Here is a 24,734-nt window from a genome sequence, read left to right on the forward strand (position 1 = left end):
CATATACGATCAAATATTGTAAAATATATCGAAATATCAAATAATAACACTTTGTATATAAAGGCCAATATTTATATATATATATATCATTAGAGAAAACCAGAGAAATAAGATATGACTCATAATTGACAAATAAGGAGTATTGTTTTAGAAAATATATTGGAATTTTCGGTCCCCCTGGGACCTTCGTCAGCAATACTTGGCAGTCGAATCAAAAGTACAAAATGTAACACAATGAAAGTATGACGCTAGATATGTTCAAGTGTCATTGATAGAATTAGAACCAAATAAAACATGACTATACAGGAAGCGGATTAAGGAGCAAAGAACGGATTACATATAAGTTTGTAGAACTGATAGTTTTTCAGGGGTCCCATGTCTTTGTTTAGGCCAGTATATATAGATATATAAATATATATATATAAATAAATATATCATAAACATAGCATTTATTATGTAGCTTTCTGTATAATTTCTGCGGTCCTTCGGTGGAGGGTGTAATATGCCAAGGGAAATTACATCCACGAAAACCCCATTGATCATGAACCTACTCGCACCTCCGGTGAACTTCACCAGTTCCCTAAAGGGTTCTATACTGTACTACCGTCGAGGATGGTGAGCTCACTGGGCTACAAAACCCGTGAGGTTACGACGGAAGCGTCGTACTCTCGAAGAACAGCGTAATTGCTCGTAAGCCTGTCAACAACTTCGCGAGAGTAAACCACTGTTTTGTTTGACGCGGTGCGACCAATCCATCTAAAAGTACTTGAAGAAACGACAACGGGAGTAAATATTCATCGCTATAAGGAGGGTCGAGCGAGGAAACATAATCCAGATATATATGTCTCTTCAACCAATCGTCTAATTCTTGATCCATTGCACGCCCTCTATTGAACTTTAAAGACCGTCATTCTCCAATCTTTTTGTCTGTTTTTATTGGACTATGACGTCATCGTGAATCGTTGTGTTAGTTTAAAGATCATCAGTGGCGCCCTCCCAAGAGCATGATAGAGGGGGGGGGGGTGGTCGCTCATGTTCAAAATTCAGTTTGATGCCCCTTTTACAACTTCTTCGCATATTAATAGTCTAATTCAAAATGTCAAGGAAACTGCGAAATTCTAGGCAAATAATTTTGTCTCTTTCAAATAAAGTTAAGCTGATAGTAAAATTCTGATGACCATTTACCACAACGCAAACACGGAAAGGACATTATGTCACAAGTATAGGGATCTGTGACGTTATCATTGCAGTATTGCGATGTGTTGTATAGGTTATTTCTGAAAAACAAGTTTGGTCTTAAAAGGAGCAACTTAACAACGTATAACAATAATAGAAAGTCATCACTTCAGGTGAAGTCCATCCAATTTTGACGATATACTAATTATTAGTTCGTTCAACTGATTTATTCTCTTCATACTGGAACAGGGCACCCCCGTTAACCCTCTTCCGCCTTTAAAATAATTCGATAATATTGCAGCGTCACCTTACGTATGTAGATGCCGTGCCCGGGTTTTTTTTTTCTTGAGTGTAGTACGGATTACTGGTGTCGAGTTTGATAACTTGCAGATACAATGCAGGATTACAGCATTATCTGATGGCGACAGCCAGAAGTCAAACATACCTTAAAGGAGCAACGACCGACTTGAACATTACACGCGAAAATGTCCTGTATTCTCCAGCAGTATTTTGAAAGAAACCCTTTTGGTCACCTCAGACAAAAACGACCATTTAGAGGTCACATGTGATGTTTACCATCATTGTTCCAATCATCGGTTCTTTGTGTTCTGTTTGTGCCGTATGTTTACATTGCCATGGACTGTAACGTCTTGTCAGTCTGACCATGCATATTTAATATTCACACTTCCAGGACCACGGATATCGGGGGTGGGTGTGGGGGGGTGGAGGCATCGGAAATAACTTCAAGCTGGCGAGGTGCAACCTATCGCGCAAATTCAACACCACTGGAGTTATAAGACAACTGGAGGGTATACGCGCTTCATCTTCGCCATTCGGGGTCCCATGACATCACTCTATACCCCTTATATAACTAACTGTATGCTCGCTTCAGCCACTCGTTATTATGCATGTAACACAATTCGGAAGTTTTCGTGTCCTGCACTGGGGTAGATCTAACATTTTATAAAGAAAGGGATGTTGTCCCGAGTATCGTCGAAGACGACCTCATGTAGGCCGGGTATTGTAATATTTGACTGTTTGACTCGAAAACATTTGAACAGTATAATTAGTCAATTTAAGTATATTGTTACGCCTTTTTGGTCCTAACCCCGCTTTAGAGGATCTGAACCGCGTTTCAGCAATAATTGAGTCGCCATCATAAACGGTCTCCGTTCCTTTCCTCTTACCGTTTTATTTGACCGACAACCCTGTGACCTTGATCCCATAGATTATCTTTTCATCTATCTACATGCGGGGTTTGGTTATTCTCTTTCTTGAGTACACACTATGTTGCTGCTGAGTTTACTGTCTGCTGATGTCATTAATAGATTATCACTATATACCTTGATCTGTACCAGCTCAAGCTTCGAATCATTCACTGCAGGCGGATTGTCAAAACGACGAATACTTTCACGAAGACAAACCAGAACGATAGTAATTGTAAAAAGCGACTCAACCCCACAGGGAGATAACGATGGCGTCATCATCCATAGCACATACAGCCGAAACCACTACTGTTATCAAGCTTAACTGACGGAAACGTATTCTATGGGCGCCAGCACATAAATTCCTTCATACCACTATCCCAATATACTGTCTGAACTTCCTTACATACCTTTACCAATTCGTCCCACGCGACCATTTTGATCAGTCCCCCAACCCCCACCCCTACCCCACCCCCTACCCTAACCCGGAGCCCCTCCTATAAAATACAAAACCTTTCAATTAAACCTCGCCTCTCTTACACGCACACCGTTTTATTCAATCAATGAACATTACCCTGACTCACGTACATGTGAATTATATACTCAAGTTTGTTATATTGCTTCTAAGACATTTTGTCACATTAAATATCCATAAAATGGCCGCGTTATCATGAGAATGTATATTATGTTATATCGACGTAGGGAGATTATCATTTGTAATTTTTAAGACGAAGATTTTTACATATATAGGCCACTGATTCGATTTTGAGAGAGAAAGTTACCTTTCATTTTAATATATGATTTCATATTTCACAATGATTTGACCTTTGTTGCGTGTTTCTTCTGCCTGTTCCTATTACCTGTACGTACATCCTTCAGCGATCTCTTTTCTCAAGTTTGCAGTCTGTTCTCATGAAAATAAATCAAGCGTTCAACGGTAAACATTTTGGGTTCGCTTCGTAACCACATTCACACATAAACTTTTAAGTTGAGTGTATAAACTATTCTCCTTTTTCCCCCCTGTAAAAACATTCATCATTTTACAGCGATGGCAAACCGTAAATTGAGCATAACGTGTCGAAACAGCTAACCTGAAATATGTTATTTTTAATTCCGTCAGTATTTTTAACAGCTTAAATAATAAAAAAATAGAACTTAGAAGGAGAATAGAAATAAATATAATAAAAAGTTTGAACCATTTGCCTTGAACTTGACACAATCTTTACGAGTGTTCAGTCGATAGAGACGTGCCTGCTACAATGTTTTTGCTACTCATTGTCGAAGCGTCGGGCAAAAGTTTCTCAACGGTTGACGGCAAAGAAAACATAACGGGTTCGCCGGGCGCTTTCGACGGTATGGTCCCGGGTTATTAATGACGATCAGCGACAGGTAGTCAACACTTCACTGAATCAATGTAAAACGGCTTGATGACTTTACCCACTGACCCGGGAAAAGGAGAAGAACTAAAATACGGAATAGCCAGTGGGCCGGAAAAAAGTCTGAGAAATGAATAATTTCTGCAAGATTTCCGACCCTCAATATGTTTCCTAAGGCAACGAGAAGTGTTATAGGTTATATGCATGGATAATTGTTTTTTAGTATGGCAGTAAAATACATGTAGACGATTTGCCAGAATAGTTATGGAGAGTTGTAGACATTCACGCATATTTAGGGAGCAACGTTGAGAGGCTTTCAGTTAGTACAGGGTTGTCCAACCTTTTGCAGAGGAGGGCCACATGGAATGATTATGATGAAGGAGGGGCCGTATGAACCCTACGCTCGATATTTTCCTTCCTGATAAAACAGATGAATAAAGTCCAGCCGCTCCCCCCCCCCCCCTCCGCTGAGAGTGTCACAAAACTGACCTGTATGCAGATTTTTGGACCCAGAAGGTTCGAATGATTGATTATATAGCTTCAAATTGTTATCAATAAATCTGCTCACTAAAATTTCGCACCGTAGAGCATATCTGGCGGGCCGGACGCAACCCTGCGGCGGGCCGGACTGTGGCACGCGGGCCGTAGGTTGGACAACCCTGAGTTAGTATATAAACTACGAGAATCGGGCCATTATTAACGCCCATCATGGTGTTTACTCTATATTGTGTGAATAATATATATAGCTTAAAACATGGAGCTATGCTTAAAATCACTGGTATTCCAAGTGGGAGTCGCAATCATCTTAAAACAAACAGGGAGGGTGAGCAAAAATTGGAGCCTAATGAGTTTGTGGCAAAACTGTGGAAAAACCTTGAATATAAATTAGCATACTGCAAAGGTTGGCAAAATATCAGGATTATTGAAAAAAGCGCCGGCACCCTTAACCATATCTAACCATATCTCAAGGAGGAGGGGATACCACCGTGGCTGGAGTAAAAGGGGGCGAGGAAGGCAGAGGGGGTTACCTTCTTACCCGTATGTCCATTTTCCAGATCACAATATCCCACCACTGGAGGATTGCCAAGATAACGAAGTTAGCAGGTTTGAGTATACTAGTGGTTTATATTATTCAAATGCATGAGACTTGCTAACATTAGATCAGTAACACTCTAACAACTGTTGGGCACGTCATTGACGAAATATTACTAATTTCTATTATAATAACGATTACTATTATTATTACCATATATTCTAATAGATTTAATATAGACTGGATATACTGGTTTGACACGGTGTGAAGTAAAGGGTCAGCTTGTGTACCATTTTACTCTGTTAGTGAGAAGAAAAAAGTCTTGTGTAAATGTCTTGCCTTCTGTCTTATTGGAAAATCATTTCCAATGTATATAAAGGAGCCTAACCTGTGGAACAATAGAAGCATTTCTATCGAGGAACCAAGGGCGTGGGAACCGGGGGGGGGCTGGGGGAGCGCCAGCCCCCCAGTGAAAAATGTGGAGGGGCGGAAGTATCATTCCGCCCCCCCCCCCGCTTCGCAAGTCTGAAAACCCCTTTTTCATTTCGAAATGAGAAAAAAAATCTTATTTGGAGCACCAAATTGCATCTAAGGCCAGGTGAAAATACAAAATTAAGTTTACAAAATGGAGTGGGTGTTGAAGTGTGCTATATTGCACCAAATTGCATCCGAGGCCACCTGGAAATGCAAACAATTCCAAAGGGGAGGGGGACACCCAAAGGGGACACCCCCTCCCCTTTGGCCCCTCCCCCAGGCCGGCCATCAGTCTTCAGCCCCACCACTCAAAAGGACCTTCCTACGCCACTGGGAGGAACTGCCCGAAACCATCACCTGATGGCCTCTACAACTTAAGTTTATATCATAACGAGCAAAATGTAACCTATACGCATGTGCGTATTCATGATTTACTCAGGGAAATTCAGCTATTATTATTTGGCAAGGATGTATTGTTACTTGAAGTGACGATTCGAGAGTACAACCTACTTCCATTGATCTAAGCCTACATAGCCCGGCACTTTTCTAAGTACCACATGTGCCAGTTCGCGCCGACGGAAAGAAAATAACGTACGGTACGCATGCAGTAACATGTACATGAGTGTTACTATCAACATTGCTTGTTCTTTCTTTCGTTTTCTGTCCTTTTTCGATGAAATACATCATCTATATATATTGAGCTCCGCCGCCGCGGTTTACCTGTTTATTGGTAGTAATTCACCTTCCGGCGTGGAAGCGCACTCTGGATTTTACGTGACAATAATCCACACAGCGTATGAGAACTTTTACGATTGAAACTGAACAAATGTGTCAATCACAGTTAAAAACATATTAAATATTCGAGACCTTTGCATCATAACTCAGGCTGTATATTATTCAATGGTAATGCACAGACAACGGCACCAGCTGTATGTAGGTTACCTCTGGTATAGAGTTATGGCCACCTGTAAACAAACGTATACAAACTTAAAGCAGTGTACGAGTACCTATATATAGCCACTTAAAAATATTTACCAGATCAAGCTTTAATTATTGACAAATGTCTGAACTAAAGAAATACTTTAAATTTGGGGGTTTGCTTATTTTCTGGTTGGTTGGTTTCTACATGGTTTTGCTCATAACATTCTATTGAATAACCATGTAAAAACCATTGTTTTAAGACGGAAAGCAGGTTTGAGTAATGTTCTGGGTGTATCGCTAGATGAGCAATGTAACACAAATATGTTGCAAAAAGTTATGAGACTCGGAAAAACATGAGCATTCTGAGCCACTCTTCTCAAACTATGCATCATAGATCACCACCCAACAATGGATTGCCAATTGTTTTACGATTTGTCGCGAACAGAATCAATTTCCCCTTTGTCACAAGATGATTTCTGTTGATAAATTGTGCAAAGTATGTGTGTATGTGGGTGTGTGCGTTTGTTTACAAACGTTCTGTCAATATGCTATCAATTTCAATCAATTCCAACAATGTGCAGTTTAATCATTAATCACCTGGCTCGTAATTCTCTGAGGAAACTTTTCGAAAAGAGAAGGCTCTATATGCAAGCCGCTGTTCCTCTATAATATCATCACAGTATGTTCCTTTCCCCGTGTTTCCATAAAACTAATTATAATTTTATAGAATATAAATTTAATATATTTTCTATTCGATCTCTCTCCTGTTTTTGTTGTTGTTGCTCTGGTCAAAGCCTTCGCCTCGTCCAATATATTAGACTTGGTTTCCTTCTAATTCTAATTATCGTGCATTGTCTTTCGTTTCACTTGCGCAGTTTTCTGCAGGAATGATTCGGGCAGCTATATGCCCATGGAGTCGACTATTATTGGACGGAGGGGACATTTTCCGTCCACCATTTCAGTGAATGAGGGGACGCACGAAAAATTTCAGCCACAATATTCTCTAACAGACAGCGATGATATACTGAACCAACAAAGACATTGAGTAAGTAACTGATAGGGTACTAACTAGACAGGGTAAAAGGGTAAACGAGTCACATCTATTGTCATAAACTCTCCTGATTCCTTATCTCTGAAACGCCACATTGCATTTAAGGTTAATGAGTAACTTAGTGTACCGTTTATATTACTCTAATTTATTGGTTATGAAAGAGAATACTCGAAAAGGAAGCTCAAACATTCCCGTCTTGACGAATAGAACTTCCACATCAATTAATCAAGTATAAACATAGTACATTACAAACCTCCTTAGCTTCGGGAAACAAAGACTGGTATGGTTGGATTAAGAGGGATTATAGAGGGGGACATATAGCATTAATACTTCAAGATTACGTCGATAGCTTTGTTGATGTGATATCAGACAATAAACAGATGCAGCTAAAGATTAAATATAGACCAGATGTCTCAACAGGAGAAGACGAAGCTTGTTGGACCAGTTTAAATATCGATGTTGGGTTGTGAACGTCCATCGCCAATTGGCGTACATACCTTGACAGACTATATTGGCATGGCGTTGTTAATTGAGTGTCTATGTTAAACTAAGGGAGATCCTCCATGTTATACAGGGCTGGGTACGAATGTGAATGTAAAAGCAGATTAGTATTATTATTGTAATCATACCAAATTCCCTCCAAGTTAAAACTTTTCCTCGCTTTCTTTACTCGGGACCACAAGCGACGGCATTGCAGGAGATATCGCCCACCAGTACAATTTTCTAGGCAATTTACCTAAGTTTTATTTTGTGAAATATGCGGCAGTTGGATTACACGGCGCCCGTCAAATTAGACAGTCCCAAAAAAAGAGGAATAAAGTTAAACTGGTGGCGCTATACGTGTATTAGATCTTAAACGAATCTCTGTGAATAGAAAGTCATTTACCCAAATCGAACGAAGAGTGAATACGACTTAACATATAAGTCGTATTAGGAAGGTCTCAATCACCTCCCTGGTTATAACATGCTAAACCATTGTATGGTGGTAAGTAACTTTGCACGACTGAAATGCCACACAGTTTACTGCGAACACCTCCTGAGGGTCGCAACGCAATCATTCACAACCCGTCCTTATTCCAATACCCTAGGCTGATTAGACATGTACAATCGATATGCCACAAGATCCAGCGGAATTTTGTAAAGAAACAGTTTATATTAGTTTTGGTTAAATTTTCTTAACAGTCTAGCGCCATCGTTTATTTTTAGATGGTGGTAAAGATAAATATCTTTGATGGTGGTGACTTTCATAATGTGTTGCGTAATGAGGTTTGTGAGTCAGTGACACGCACAGGATTACAAAGACCCACATCTGATGATGGAGGTTTGGCATGCCCACTTTCTCCCTTGCTCAAGCCACTGTTGAGGATTCTTTAGCAGGGGCGTAGAGAACTTGAATTTCAAATTCAAAATTAATCTTAGTTTGAATAATTCCCGGTAGGTTTGTCAAACATTCCAAAAATTGACCCCCCCCCTCCCATCGTCAAAGCTCAGCGCCTCCCGCCCCCAACCCAATCCCTCCCTCTATCTCTCCCCCTCTTTATGCACCTTTTTCCATCAACGCATGTTGACGCTAAATTGATTATTTATAAGGTATTGTCAAACCCTCTGACATTTAAGTGACGTAAGCACATGGCAGCCAACCACAGATGGGCCAACTGCGTTAATTTTTTATGATTGAGCAAATGTAACCTTATTAACACAGTTAGGCTTCATTGTAAGTACATTACCTGTAAAAAGTGCATTTCCCTGAACAAAGCAGCACACTTCTTATGTATATATTATTAACGAACAAGAACATTTATTATGGATATTTCCTTGCGGGGATTTGGATAATTTCAAATAACACTCTTATTTCATATTCATTCACGCTTCTAGGTATATAATCCCTTTATGAAGAGAATGATCCGAGTCTCTTTGCATATACGTCTTAAGGTTATAGATGTTATAAAAGCGGGTGACGTCATCAAACGTCAAGTAACAAAAACTGAAGCCAAGGCGCTTTGCTTTTATTTTTTTGTTCAATGGCGCTGTGCTCTGCTTGCATAATCCTCATTAGTAATTGACTTACCATATACGTAATTGGCCTCAAAGAATATATTATAATAATAATAATAATAATAATAATAATAATAATAATAATAATAATAATAATAATAATAATAATAATAATAATAATAATAATAATAATATTAATAATAATAATAATAATAATAATAATAATAACAATAATAATAATAATAATAATAATAATATTAATAATAATAATATTAATAATAATAATAATAATAATAATAATAATATTAATAATAATAATAATAATAATAATAATGATAATAATAATAATAATGATAATAATAATAATAATTGCAATTGTAATTATAATCATAGGTACATCAAATTCACCAATCACGGTCATATTATCTCATCAACTTCCTTCCTGCAAGTGAGTTCATAAACAAAACTTAAAAAGTGGATTTATTACTTAATTTCTTTCATAAGTACAAAATCAACCTTCGTAAAGCAAAGCGGAATATGCAGATTTCTTTTGTTATTTATAGATCTTATGAATTATGGAGAAAACTGTGGGAAATTGGCAATGAACCCGTCAATTGTACCTTAAATAATCGATGAAAATAATTCAAGTAGTTCATTGCTATTATAACTATAGTTTGCTGCCATTAATTTCGCTGTTGCACGCAGGTGACCTTGCGTAAAGTTTCTTCCCCCCCCTCCCCCCTCCCCCCCTTCCACTTCTCTCTCTCTCTCTTTCTCTATTTCTTTGACACAGAACTGAATATCACGAACATTTGACTTTCCAAGTAAAGTATATGTCATAATTCATGCGAAGTGATGGTTAATGGACTATGGATAAAAAGAAATGCCATCAGAACGCATACGGTAATTATCACAAAGCGTCAAATGAAGTATGGATTTTAACCGAGATAATATTTTAATTTAACTTTTACATAAGTTCATATTGCGTCACTTTACTATATAAATATATATAACGAGCCGTGTGGCATTGAGGTGTTACAGCTGTAAAATTAGTTCAATATAAGCGGGGAGTTGTTATGGAAGGGAGTTGTTACCATGGAGGTAAAACAGTTGCTTTACCTCCATGGTTATAGAGTTTGATGCCAGATGTTCTCTCAAGCATGTATGTAGGTCAGGGCACCATAAGTTCAAACTTAAAGCAGTATATTACATTGTGATATTACACTCAACGGTCCAGTACACGATAATATGGCAGCCTTGTCACGTGATCTGTTTGTTACCTGATTCAACCAAAATATCATATCAAAATAAGCCAATGTCATACATCTTTTTCATGAAATCGTTTATCGTTTGTTATAAGGATACTGAAGGCGGCTCAATGGTCATCACATGAATGTAGCAAGAGTGCATGATCAATTTGAATATACTCTAGGCAAAATAACTCAATATCCTGCACATTGAGCTGAAAATTCAAATCTTTGTCATGAACAGAATTGTCAGACTGTGGAATACAATATCGTTTTTATCTAACAGTTTAGTAATTATATTACATTTCAACGCAGCATTTTGTTTTAAAAATATCATTTTGAAGACTTTGTTAAAAAGCTGTTATATTGATGTAAAGAAAATGATGGGAAATTTAAGAAACCCCAAGTTTCTAACATCCTTCTGAGAAAATTTTGTTTAACATTTCACAAAGCATGAATTGCAGCTAATTAATTATATTAAAAATGCACAATTCTCCCCCCCCCACCCCCACCCAAAATAAAATTAAAATTAATGGTTCAACATAAATCACTTCGTTATATGATATTGCTGTTGAATTATCAGTGAGTGTAAACTATAAAGTCATGTCAACTTCGTTTGTTAACTTATATGCATGAGTTTTTGCTAACATGTTGTTAAAACATTTACACAATTTCTTCTTCTTCTTCTACTTCTTCTTCGTCTTCTTCGTTTCCCTTCAACGGGTGAAATTTCATCTTCCTAAGCTATCCAGGTGCGTATCCAGGGGGGGGGGGCGTTGGGGGCGCGCGCCCCCCGGGTAAGAAAAAGAGGAGAGAAAAAAAAGAGAAGAAAAAAGGAAAAAAGAGGGGAAAAAAGAGGAGGAGGCGAGGAAGGAAGGGAAAAGAAAAAGAAGAAAGAGAGAAAAAGGAGAAAAGGAGGGAGTAAAAGAAAAACGCAAAGACACCGGGGAGAGAAAGAGGAACAGTGACATCATTACAGCGCTGAAGGGTAGCCAGTGACGGATCAATGATTTCGTAAAAGTGTGACTCACCCTACCCCTTACACCGACAACTCCATTTTTTGACGTTTCCATTTTCCTCTCTCACTAATGATCTATATATGTACTATATATGGTCTATCATAACGCGTGTGTAGAATTGTGCTATGAAACCAACTGTGGCTGGTCTCGAACTCGACCGTGTCGTCGGGGAACATGACGCATTTTGGGATGGGGGCGACCGCCCGCCCGCCCCCCCATTCAGCAACCTTTTTTTTAAATGATATCGCTAAGTAATTTCAAAATAGAAAGTGCTTAGAGGCAACTTACAAGGCCTGGGAAGTGTCATTTCCAGCGATCTGGGAGACATTTTCGGCCAAAATATGCTTGTACGCTTCGCGCTAACAAATGGTCCTGGGTAGTGCCATTTCCAGCGATCTGTGAGGCATTTTCGGCCAAAATTTTCTTGTACGCTTCGCGCCAACCTATGGTGGCGCTACGCTTAGATAATTTGCCTACAGGCTTCGCCCCTCCCTTGGCAAATTCCTCGCTACGCGCCTGTTCGAATTTGTAACGCAAACAGCAGATATCACATCATATCAGTGAGCATGAAAATGGCGTTCCAGGATGAAAAGCCTCAAAACTGTCCGACTGGCCTGAAAAAATAACCAAAAATTTTCAACGCGTTCAACGTGTTCATGTCAATATCATATAAGCAAGCATCGGTTATTACATCGCATGCCATCATGTACCGTACGGTCAGTTAAAATTGCGCAGTATTTCGCGGGATGCTAATGTAAACAACGACATGTCTCATGTAGATGTATAAAAAGCATGGAGGTCCAATTATGTCAAAACTCTCTTTTACATTAGTAATGGCGAATTAGGGGCTGCACCCCCGCCGCGCAGTGGCGGAGCGTCCATACGGTCGGGGTGGATGCCCCCCCCCCCGACGGACTCAAATGGACTGCTGGCGCCTTTTTCAGCTCTTTACCACTTTTTACTTATTCTAGATTATTAACTTTTGTATTGTGCTCTCATCTACTTATTGACATTTCTCACATTTTGTTGGTGTAATTTCGCGATGACACCTTATTCTTCGTTTATCTGCAAATTAGCCAGGCCCGGAAAGGGTCATTTCCGGCGATCTAGGGAGTATCTTTATTCAAAAATTTTCTGTACGCTACGCGCCAACCAGTGGTGGCGCTCCGCTTAGATAGTGTCGAAAGCGCTCCTACAGACCATTCTCGCCACTCCTGACCAATACCCCTAGCTCCGCCACTGCCGCCGCGCCTCCTACGCCTATGTGTGTAGTGTTCGCTCTCGGAAATATCTGCTATTTTTTCATTTTCTTCAACCAAGTTTTATAATAGCCGTTATAAGAGGTTTTAATGTTTGTACACCAATAAATTAACTGTGTCTGAATTTTCGAAAATTTCTGACCAACATTCTGCATCACACTTCCCTCTACTCGTGCAATTTTGACCGGTCTGTTAGGGGTTGAAGGAAGTTGTTAATGTTTTGTACAACATTATGGGTATGTTTTCAAGTGAGTTTATTCACGAGAAATGTGAATTTTCAAATTCTGAACAAATATGGGGCTTAAAACCTTGAAAAGTGGGGCTGACGGGTATTGTGGGCCGCGACGTAGAATCACATACAAAAGCAAAGACCCACAGGAGATGCCATCAGGTCGAACATGATGTGTTATGTGCCGGGTTGACAAACTTCAAAAAGGTTATGGATGGAAAAAAAAACTATTAAGAAATACCTGGTTCTCAGGCAAAAAGTGTACATCTGGTTGGTCATTTCAAGCCCGAGAAGTGCCGTTTCCGGTGATCTGGGGGGGTTTCAAAACAAGAAATTTTCTTGTACGCTGCGCGCCAACCGATGGTGGCGCTCCGCTTAGATAGTAATTCGCGCCCCCCGGGTTTGAAAATCCTGGATACGCGCCTGCTATCAAACACTTCCTGTTCCAGTATATTCTTGTCAAATGAGAACAATACGTTGAGAAAAAAACAATTCACCGAAAGTTTGCTAAGTCAGCAAAATAACAACTCGCTTGATCATTGTAATACATATTTAAGCATATTCTATTCTGGCGAGCCTGTGTCAAATACCCCCCCCCCCCACACACACACACACCTTGAGAGTAATCCACACAGAATCATTAAATAATTCATTACTTTTAATATTCCGTAATTGTTTTTCTTCTTTTAGTACATATAATATAGCGGCTCTAGTTCATATTACCCATGAGCCCTTGCCAGTAAACATATTGCCATTGTCATAATGTCTCTTCAAAACTACCGTAAGTTTTGATGCACGTTCGGAGATTAAGAGTCGGTTGTAAAACCCAAGTTACTTTTTCCAACTTTCTACTTATTCAAGACTCAGTCTTTTCGTGAGAATTCTCACATTCGTCGTTATACTTAGCTCAGAATTATACCGTATTTGTAGAAGATTTATATATTTTTGGCACAGCTGAGGATAATATCCAGCCAAAATATTGAAAATGAATTCGAGCGATGTTTCGTACGATTTTCACCTAAGAATCGGTTGGTTGCCTTTTTCCATCTATATTCTGGTCCATGGGACACTGCTTTTCTTTATCGTCGTTGGAAATTTAGTGGTCATTATTACAATGGCTAGAGAAAAATTCACACAGAGCCCAAGCAATATTTTCCTCTGCAGTCTTGCTGTGGTGGATCTACTAACAGGTATCATTGCGTTACCTCCGGGCATATTCGCCCGCGTTGTCATCAGTAAGTTGACATGTTTGGCTGGATACAGACCATTATTCTTCGTACCGGCTTTCGCCTGCTGTGGGGCGTCCGTCTTCACCCTGATGGCGATAACCGTGGATAGGCTAATCGCGGTGTCTTGGCCTCTGCGATACTCACAGATAATGACGAAGGGAAAATGCAAAATTATTATCGCATCTACCTGGTTTCTGGGAATCGGATTAAGTATTATTCCGGTCTTCAGTGGATTAGATACTCCCAACAAGTGGGTCTGCGGAAATATCGAATATGAGCCCGGCGCCATTGTGGTCCATTCTTTTATCGTGGCCTCCATTACACCCACCCTCTCTGCGGTACTGCTTCTCGCTTACGCGCGCATCTTCATGATTGCGCAACGTCACGTGAAAGATGTTGCTATGCGACGACGCACTGGTATGGATGAAGAGAAAGTCCGAAGTTTGGAATCGAAATCTCTGATGAAAGCAACGGTTACCGCTGTGTTGGTGGTACTTCTGTTCATCATCTGTTGGTTACCACAATCTGCTAAGTTGGTCCTCGACTCGCTCTTGGAGCCATCGGAAGAAGTTCAGTTTATTTACCAAACTGCAGTGGAGTTTCTGGCCTACTTCAACTCGGCAGTGAATCCTATCATATATGCACTGCGTAACAGAAAGTACAAAGAAGCATACAAATCAATCCTTTGCTTCTGTGTTTCAAATCAGAAAAAAAACAAGGAAAATAAGAAAACGTTCGTTAATAGCACAGTAACGGGAAACACAATCGTCTCCGGAAGTTCGTCAGTTTATCAATAATTAGCTAATTGGCTAAATGATATACCAAACGAAATACAAATACAAGTTTATCATTCAAAATTATTATAAAGTGTTTAAAAAAGGTAACCTTAGAGTCGGGAGAGTATTAGGTTTCCAAATCATTAATTTCATTAAATAGACCTACTCTTAACATATATGTTTTTTATTTTTTTATTTAACTGTTAATTAGTTAACGACGTGTAATCCATAAGCCCTTGCAGGTTTTCTCCCACATTTGTGGTCACTTAAGCGTCGTAGAAATAACTGCTGATTATTATTATTAATATTATAATTGTAAGTGGAACATTAGTTATCGATCATTACATTACCTCAGAGTAACCATAACGTACAAATTATGCTATTGCTGAATGCTAAATGCTAAATAATAGCCTCACTATTTGGGTTACATTAGTTACCGATCATTAATTATATTTCAAAGTTATCGTAGTCCAGTTATTATGCGATTGATCAATGATAAATTATAGTTTTATTATCTGGTTTAGTTACCGATCATTTACTAGACATCTAAGTAATCATCAAATAGAAATTACGCTAAATGAAAGAAATTCATCCCAAAACGATCTTAATCCTATCTATGCGGATGAATGCGATTCATAGCGGGATAAATGCAGTTGCTATAGTATAACTGATTGTAATTGCTAAATGCGGTTCTTAATTTAATGGTTGAAATGTGATTGCTTAATGGTTGAAATGCGAATGCCACAGAGGGAAAAGCTATTGGCAAAATGAATGAAACGCAAATTATATAAATACATGTGTGAACTATTCTGTTGCTCACTGATAAGTGAAAATTGATTGCAAAATCTGTAATAATGGATTGCTTTATTAGAACATAATTTTTCATCCAAAACAATAAGCCCCTCTTTATGTGTATGTATATTTTACATCCTAAAACATAAAACCTCAAATTTGATTAGTTGCAGTTTCTTCAAAATTAAACAAAATCGATCAAATTGGAATATGATATTTCTGTCTGTATTTATCAGCAAATCATGTATTTTGTAATAAGGCATATTTAAGCTCGCAATATAGAGAGAGCAGCAATCGACTATATTACATCATAATTGTAAATGTTTATGATTGGGTTCTATCAAATTTCTTTCACCGTTTTATCTTGCTAGAGACAAAAATAATATGGCCTAATAATATGTCATTGTTTGAAATTAAAAATATTCTACTTCATGTGAATTGAATACAACCATTATTAATAGTTTTATTGCCACTACGTCAAACTTCAAAAACATTTATACAGTGTCTAGGAATTTTCGGACAAGTTACAGCTTTAAAATTCGACATCATTTTAATTTTGCCAAATTCAAGTTTCTCTGCTTCTATCGAACTAAAAGTACTTTGAAATGACCTCATGCTTTTATTTCTTTTATTTCTGTTCCTTGTTTATGTTCTAGTTTTACCTTCAATTTCTGTAAAATTCTCAAAACCACTTTCTGATTTTCAAATGATACGTTATGTTTTTCCCTTCATTATATCGTATTCTTCGTTCATGGCAGTTCTTTGTTTGATGAGGTTCTTTATACAGGTATCGTATGCTCTTGACATTTCGATCTTTACTAAATCTTAGTTCTTTTCCCTATTTAATCTATCGAATTAAACAGATTCTGGGAATTTTGTTTAGAGTTTGAAGGAATTCTTCAATGTCAATAACATCATAACATATTACTTTATTTATTGCTTTTAGCGATTTAGTACAGTTATGTTATAGATAAAGTAACTGAATGTTTTTAATAAACGTGTTTTGTGTTTAGCGCTTCAATAGAGATTAACTTTGGCGAATAGTAAGACAAATGTGGGGTTGAAGGAAGAATTCACTTCAGGGATCTATTCGCGATAATATCCCACGAAGTTAGAGCAAATCGTGAGGAAAATACACCAATGTAAATAAAATAAATTAAATAAAAAGTACATTACCCCTCCCATATCTGTATATAAATAATGTAATATAACATAGGAAATAAAAAATAACTTTAATTTCGCAAAGAAAGTTTTTCCTCATTTACCACATTCTACGTCATTAATTGACTATATTTCATATTTAAATTCAATTATTAAAATGTTGATGAGTAGATAGCGAGGATCGCAAGTTATATCTGTATAGTATTTCAAGACGTCGCGATTGCTCATTCTTTATGATTCAAATGTACTATATCTCACTTGAACTCTTTTGTTAATAGTTTCATAAAGTTCGATAAGTATATCGATTAGAGATATTAATTTACAGATTATATATTCGTTATATTTTCATCAATTTTTTTCAATTATAATAAGAAGACTGAATAGAACTATATTTGTTCATAACTTATCTATTATTGAGTACAGATTGTGGATTATGATATATTATACGTTTTATGTGCAGCTATAGTATGGATTGTAAACATCGTTCCTTGTGTCAAAGTAATCAATCAACATGGATCGACTCTCTCCAGTCAGGGATTCAGGGGATGTTGGTCTTTTCATCCCCCCCCCCCCTCAAAAAAAGAATTCAATTTGGTTATATTCGCACAATCTTGTGTGTAGCCCTAACGATAGACCTAACTTATAGCCTAACAATTTATACCTCAGAATGCATTATTTCACGTCTAAACGTTTACTTTTTTCTGATGAGGGACCCCTTCAACTCCCTTAATGAGAGGTAGCTTCAGTTACCCCAGGGCACCCCCCCCCCGCCATCATACTTAGAATCCTAGATCCATCCACTTCTCCCTCTATGACACCCACCAACCCACTATAGTACACACTTTGTGTGATAATGTTGGTTCTCTTTCGAATCGTATTTTACAAAAAACAAGTTGGAAAAAAGAGATCAAATTATGATCGTTCGGTATAGTTAATCTAAGAAACGTCCATCTTTACTCTGCAACCACAGTAAAGGAAGTGGTGTATGTATGAAATGGATGCCAGTCACTAAAAAGTGGTATTCTTCGTTTTTCGTTGTTTGTTAACTTTATTTAGTTGAGTTTTTTAGTAAAGCGGTATTTTTTGTAATGTGATGTAACGTTTTAAAAAGGAAAATTACTGTTCGCCATTAAATAAGCAAATACAGAAGAAAATACGGTCCATGTATTAAACAGGAAAAGCCAAAACTAGAATTCAGTGATATATATTTACTATCGGTACTATATTAGTTGTAAGTTAGATTACATTATACTAAGGTACGTAGACTTCACTTTCTATCATCACAGTATTTTCTCTATTTTTTCAGAGCGTCATATAACAAATTATTGGAATTTTTAACAGGGAGGGGTTGGGGAGAGTGAGGGAGTGGAGGAATATTGACATAATGTCCAATGGCGCCACTGATCTTTGCTAAATTAGGACATTATTATAGTTTCCATGATTTATTGTACATATATCTCTTTATTGTGATTAACACTTTATGTTTTCTATATCTATTTTTCTTTTGTCATTTCAATATTTTCTTCAATATGTAACATGCCTAGCATATACAATTTGTTGATTTAAACACATAATTGCCTGTATATGAGGAGGGGTATGAAAGTGAAATTAATAATTTGTCTGGAAAAAGCCAAGCAGCTGTATCCACCCTTAAGAATGGCAAATATGAGTTTACACACTTACAATCATATAGGATTGTGCTTGTAACGCACCGGATTTCAACCGCGGTTTGGGGGGGGGGCGGGGGGGGGGGATAAAATAACATTAATTACATAACGAGTAAATTCATTTCACTGATATTATTTCTATAAATGAAAAGAAGTAATGTAAATAATATGTTCAAAAATATTACCTTAACTTAAATAACATTCCTTAAATTAACGTTCGAATATGGCCGTTATTAATAATCATCTGCATGATAAAAACACACACTCTAATTTTCTAGTAGATACAACTAAGATAGAGATATTGAATATTGTTAGAAATTTAAGTAATCAAACCTCAGTTGATTGAAATGGTTTAAGTATGTCAGTTGTTAAAAGTATTATCGCATATATAGTTCAACCTTTCACGTTTATATGCAACAAATCATTTTCTGCTGGTATTTTTCCTGATGGCATGAAAGTAGCCAAAGTAATTCCAATTTTTAAGTCAGGTGATAAGAATGTTTATACAAATTACAGGCCTGTATCACACTTATCACAATTCTCTAAAATGCTTGAGAAACTGTTTGATAGTAGACTTAATGCCTTTATTTCAAAACTTGATCTCCTTACTGAGAACCAATATGGTTTCAGGTCTGGACGTTCCACATCAATGGCATTATTAGAAATAGGTGAAGAAATTACATCATCACTTGATAGTAAAGAATCAACAATTGGAGTTTTTATTGATTTAAAAAAGGCATTCGATACTATAGATCATCATTTGTTACTAAAGAAACTTGAACACTATGTTATACGTGGAATAGTTCATGACTGGTTTGAGAGTTATTTATCCAATAGAAAACAGTATGTTCACATCAATAACTTAGAATATGATTCTTGTAATGTAGTGTGTGGCGTCCCACAAGGCTCTATCCTTGGACCCAAGTTATTCATTTTGTATATTAATGACATTTGCAATATCTCCTCATTACTCAAATTCGAACTGTTTGCTGATGACACAAATATCTTTTGTTCCCATGAGAATGTCCACACCCTGAGCAGATTAGTTAGTAAGGAGCTCCAGAAACTCAGTGTCTGGTTTGCTGTAAATAAACTATCTATTAATATAAAGAAAACAAATTATATGATTTTTTTTTCCAATTGTTCGTATAATGCTGATCCTAAAATTATAATAGATGATGTAAGAATTGATAGAGTTTATGTGACAAAGTTTCACATATCGAATCTATCAAGTAAACTCTCTAAAAGTATTGCAGTCATACGTAAAGCAAGTCATATATTAAACAAAACGGCATTATATACCTTATATTGTGCAATTTTTCTTCCATATCTGAACTATTGTATAGAAGTATGGGGGCACACATATAAGTCTAATATTACTCCTTTATTCTTAAAACAAAAGGTCATTCGCATAATATGTAATGTACATTATTTAGCTCATACTTCTGAACTGTTTTACAATTGAAAAATCTTAACTGTACCCAAACTAATTGATTTCTATATACAGGTGTATTCATGTATAAGTTTTTTCATAAGTTATTACCACCCACTCTACAAAGCTATTTTTCTTTTGCATCTAGTGATACTTATAATATAAGGCACAAGAATTATAATTTTAAACAAATTTTTGCAAGAACAACCAAAAAAATAGAAGTGCATCTCCATCTCTGGTGTTAAACTCTGGAATTCATTTGATGATAAACTGAAGAACAATGGAACCCAGTCATTATTTAAGAAAATGTACAAACAAATGTTGTTATCTACTGCTAGTTCAAATTGATTATCTCCATTAATGTCAAATATGTATAAATGCCCAATCTTCTCTTTCTTTCTTTTCTTTTTTCTCTCAATCTTTTCTTTTTTTCCTTCGATTTTCTGTTATTTTTGTAACTTTGTGTATGTTAACTTGTCTTGACTAATTCTTTTGTCTATACTTTTCAACACATATTTGGAGGAAAACGATTCATAAGTATTGCACTTCTCCTTTTCCACACATTAGATCTTTGGTAGTTTTCATTGAATTATATATAATGCCATGATTATTTGATTATATGTATATGAATTCTTGTTTAAAATGTACTTATCTTTTATGTTGGAAATAAACAGTTTCATTGTCATTGTCATTGTCAAATTACCGCACATGTAAATCAGGGCTATGGTGAAAAGTTAGGTGAAAATGAGTTTTTACCGCTTAAATAGCGACAGGCACCCCCCCCCCCATAATCTCCCCTTGTCCCTGCGGAGTTAGCTGAAGTCGAGATTCATCCAGAACGTACCACCATTGCACCGTCTGGTAACCGGACTCGATCAGTCTCAAAGACGAAAAGTCAAACAAATAGACGGCGATCAATTTCTATATCATTACAACCTGCGACATATTATTGTTATTATGTCCAAACATGAACTTTAACTTTGACCATGACCTTTCATTATTATTATGTCCACACATGACCTTTACATTCTATATAACGAGGAGAAGTAACAATGCAAAATTACAATGCAAAACTAAGCAGTAAATTTTTCATTTTAAAATTACGAGCATTTCAAGAAAACTGCGGCATGTCCGGTCTCTATATACCCACACTCCTCTACCATCCTTGGACCCCCCCCCCCCCCCCAACCGCCCTCTTCATTCCGTCAAATGAAAAACTTTTATAATATACCACGTGCTATTAACAGACTGGAAAAAGTTCTGCCAATTCCCACCCAATCCTCCAAAAAAGATACTTTCCCATTCGTGCAAGGCGAGAAACTGTATCGCTGTAAAGGAACGGGAGCCGAGAATCTAACAATGCCATGAGCGTGCTATAATAATCAGCAGCAGTTACTCTTTTACGACGCTTAAGCGAAAAGGGGCTTATGGATTACAACTTACACGTCGGGTGGCTTCCAATTCAACATTTTAACTCAAATTTGGAATCATTTCAATTTAGAAAGTCATTTCAGATGGGTAAACCATAGACTGCTCTTGGATGAAATTACCCACCTTTCTATGAACCGGTCTGGAATCGAACCATTAACTCCCCGATTGCTAAGCATGATTGCTTCAAATGCCACCGCCTTTATCCACTCGGCCGCAGCACCGGTTATCGTGCCCGTAGCTGTATCTTGTGTGGCTATAAGTAACTCAGTTCCCCAGAAATGGAAACATCAGTATTAAACGAAAGCAACAAAAATCAAAATAAACAACGCTTTATTTAGAAAACGAGCAGAAAATCACATACAGGTAGCCTATACTAAAGAATTCAGCTCTGAGCAAACCACGATGTTCGAAGAAATAACATATTAATTGGCGGGGTGAGGATTGGGAGGGGTATTGCTCTTTCACCGGTACTTTTAAGAGCTTTAGTTACTCTGTTAGGATTATACTGAATCTATGAACAACTAAAACATATTTCCACAACAACTCGACACCTTTTCGGACTATAACTCTCTTACATCAGTGTAGACTGGCGATGGCAGTACTAATCGGCTTCCTTCAAAGTAATCACAACTTTGTCCGATGTTTTTGTACATTTCCCTATTGGTTTAGTTCACAGTAGAATCTTTTCTTAAATAACTTTTGAAAAGTTGAAGCCAAAAGTAGCACTTTTATCTCGAGACGACTTCTGTAGGCAGTTAACTTTGAAAGTTCAAGGGTGTAGTTTGAATTATATAAGTAAGACATATTCATTGCTGATCTCAATGCCGGACTCGTAGAAGCGCGAAACTAACCCCGTAAGTGACTATAGATAAAACAGAAATCATCCTTGAATAAACTATTAGGAAAAAACTTTCATTTCACCTATCTCTCTTTGCTTTAATCAACGCGCTACACATAAAATACAAAGGAAAGGCGAAACACTTACGTCATATAAAATATGATAATGACTCTACTGATGTGTCAAAGGTAACCTTCACCGTGTAAGAACCCTCGTTAAGGTTGATAAATTACTTTTGAAAACGTGGAGTATTCGAAGAAATCAGCCTTCCTTCTTACTTTTTTTCTTCTTTTGCCTTCCTTTTGTGTTGTAATTATGTTAGATATGAAATATATAGCAATCGTAAAATTCAATTTCCTTTTACAATGTGACCGTGAAAGTACGTATATCTACATGGACTGACTTACTCAAGGGTGATAGGAACTGTTATAACTGATATTACATTTCGACCTCTCTCTCTATATATATACATATACATGTATTATTATTATTCACTATCTGCAATGACTTTGCTATCCTGTTGTGACCCATATTAATTCAAGGAGGGTGTTTTGTATGTAGTGCATCTATAAAACACCTCATCTTCTGAAGAATGGATATTTTTGATAGATTTACGACAGGAGAGTTTCAGTTTAAATATATATAATTGTTTGATATACTGTAAAATTAAAGATTGTTTCAGGTATAATTGGAAGAGTGTCTTACTACTCCTGAAGTTTCGTGGAGATGAAAATGACTGAAAATGAATTTTTGTGGTCATTTATGCAGGGAATGGTGCCAGAATGTTTGTTGGTTTTGAACGGTGATAGAGAGAGTAGCCCTTGTAGCGGTCCTTCTCTCTGTCTTTACGCCTCCACTAATTACCTGGTGGTATATGAATGTATGCGATGTTTAATATCCATCAATGGAATTACGTGAGCACAATCAGGTATTACTTCTGCAATTGCTAAAAGAATAAGCAATAAAGAATGAAGACTAACTGTGCTGTAATGAAGGAATTTTTCCTTAAACTCCAATTAAAAATATAGTCTTACCTTTATTAAAATTTTATGGTCTAAGATTTTAGTGAAGCTGTAACAAATAGTGAAGACAAATGAAAATTAAACAAATTAACAACATAATATTTTACGAATAAATATGTTCCAAACCTCTGAGGAAAAACTTATTTCCTCATAGTATTACAACATATAACAGGAGGCCATATTTCTTTTAAATTCTAACGTATACCTAACCATTTCCATCATAGCTTTTTCATTGCGTTGGGTTATATTGCATGGCTTCCTATTTCCACAACATAGGACATAACGTAAATTAGCAAACCATAGCATATCATAGCATAACATAGCATGCCATAGCAACACATATATCTTCTTATAGCATAATTATAGCACAGCGTCGCACGCTAATATATTGAATAACATTTTGATATGATGCGCTGATTTATTAACCGAGTTACATTTCATTGCGTTGTGATCCATTGCAAATTGCTTACTGCGAATAGACCTATATATATACTACAATTAAAGAAAATAATTTCATTTCTTCAGAATGTTACGTCTGTGTGACGTAATCATAACATCAATAACATACAATGTTATTTCTTTGTAATGATATCATTACATCAACATACCTTAAAATCATGATTTAATGTAACACACATTAAAGTCGTACATATGATAAAATATATTAACGGACGTTTCATATAATACAAATCAAGTTTATTGCGGTTTATATATTTGTCAAAATATAAATCATTTCCTCAACGTTTTATATTGACAAACATGCTGATTATTCGAACTACAATCTGGGAACTGACAAGCCTAATGGATGATATTGTATGACTACCAACTACGCTAATGGCTTTTAGTTTGACTCTGTGATTTTGGGCCTCTCAATTCTTAATTCACCGAATATTGCGAAATTAAACGACAAATGATAAACGGGAAAAAGTTCATAACAAGGCACATTGTACTTTTGAGATGAAAAACTTAGTTTGAACTATTTTAATCTTGTTAATTACGTGAGTTAGATATCAACAGCGATTAGCATAATTGAAGACCTTGAGAACAACCAAACAAGAATATATCTTATCTGCTAACTAATCTAGCTAATATGATATTGTGAATTTGAATTTCTTTTGATATCATTCTAATTTGGCACTGTTGCCGGTGAAAACTGAGTAACTTTTAACAAAATATAACAAGGTTATGTGTATGGTGCTATACCTGGAAATGAAACCTTCTTTCTCAATTAATTGTAGCAATCTTTAATCTGACCAATAAAATTTCAGAAATTTTATTGGTGTTTGATAAGTTAATCTTCTAATTATTGGTGAACTGGCATGTTTTGCTTCAGGACATATATAGCTAATGCTGTCGGAATAATTGATACGTAAAACTAACGTCATCAAGATATAGTACAAT

The 24,734-nt window shown here is 36.7% G+C and overlaps 1 protein-coding gene across 1 annotated transcript; it reads left to right on the plus strand.

Annotated features, from left to right (window-relative positions):
- Positions 1-13,859: 13,859 nt before the first annotated feature.
- On the plus strand, positions 13,860-17,032 carry LOC139965804 (alpha-1A adrenergic receptor-like). The gene has a single exon (XM_071968519.1). The coding sequence runs from the start codon at positions 13,971-13,973 to the stop codon at positions 15,009-15,011; it is 1,041 nt and encodes a 346-aa protein (XP_071824620.1). The 5' UTR covers positions 13,860-13,970; the 3' UTR covers positions 15,012-17,032.
- The last annotated feature ends 7,702 nt before the right edge of the window (positions 17,033-24,734 follow it).

The sequence above is a fragment of the Apostichopus japonicus genome, chromosome 3 (assembly GCF_037975245.1).
Source record: "Apostichopus japonicus isolate 1M-3 chromosome 3, ASM3797524v1, whole genome shotgun sequence".
NCBI classification, from domain to species: Eukaryota; Metazoa; Echinodermata; class Holothuroidea; order Aspidochirotida; family Stichopodidae; genus Apostichopus; species Apostichopus japonicus.

Bases quoted from the DNA above. Each gene is read 5' to 3' on its own strand.
- LOC139965804 (XM_071968519.1), top strand. From the start codon at position 13,971: ATGAATTCGAGCGATGTTTCGTACGATTTTCACCTAAGAATCGGTTGG.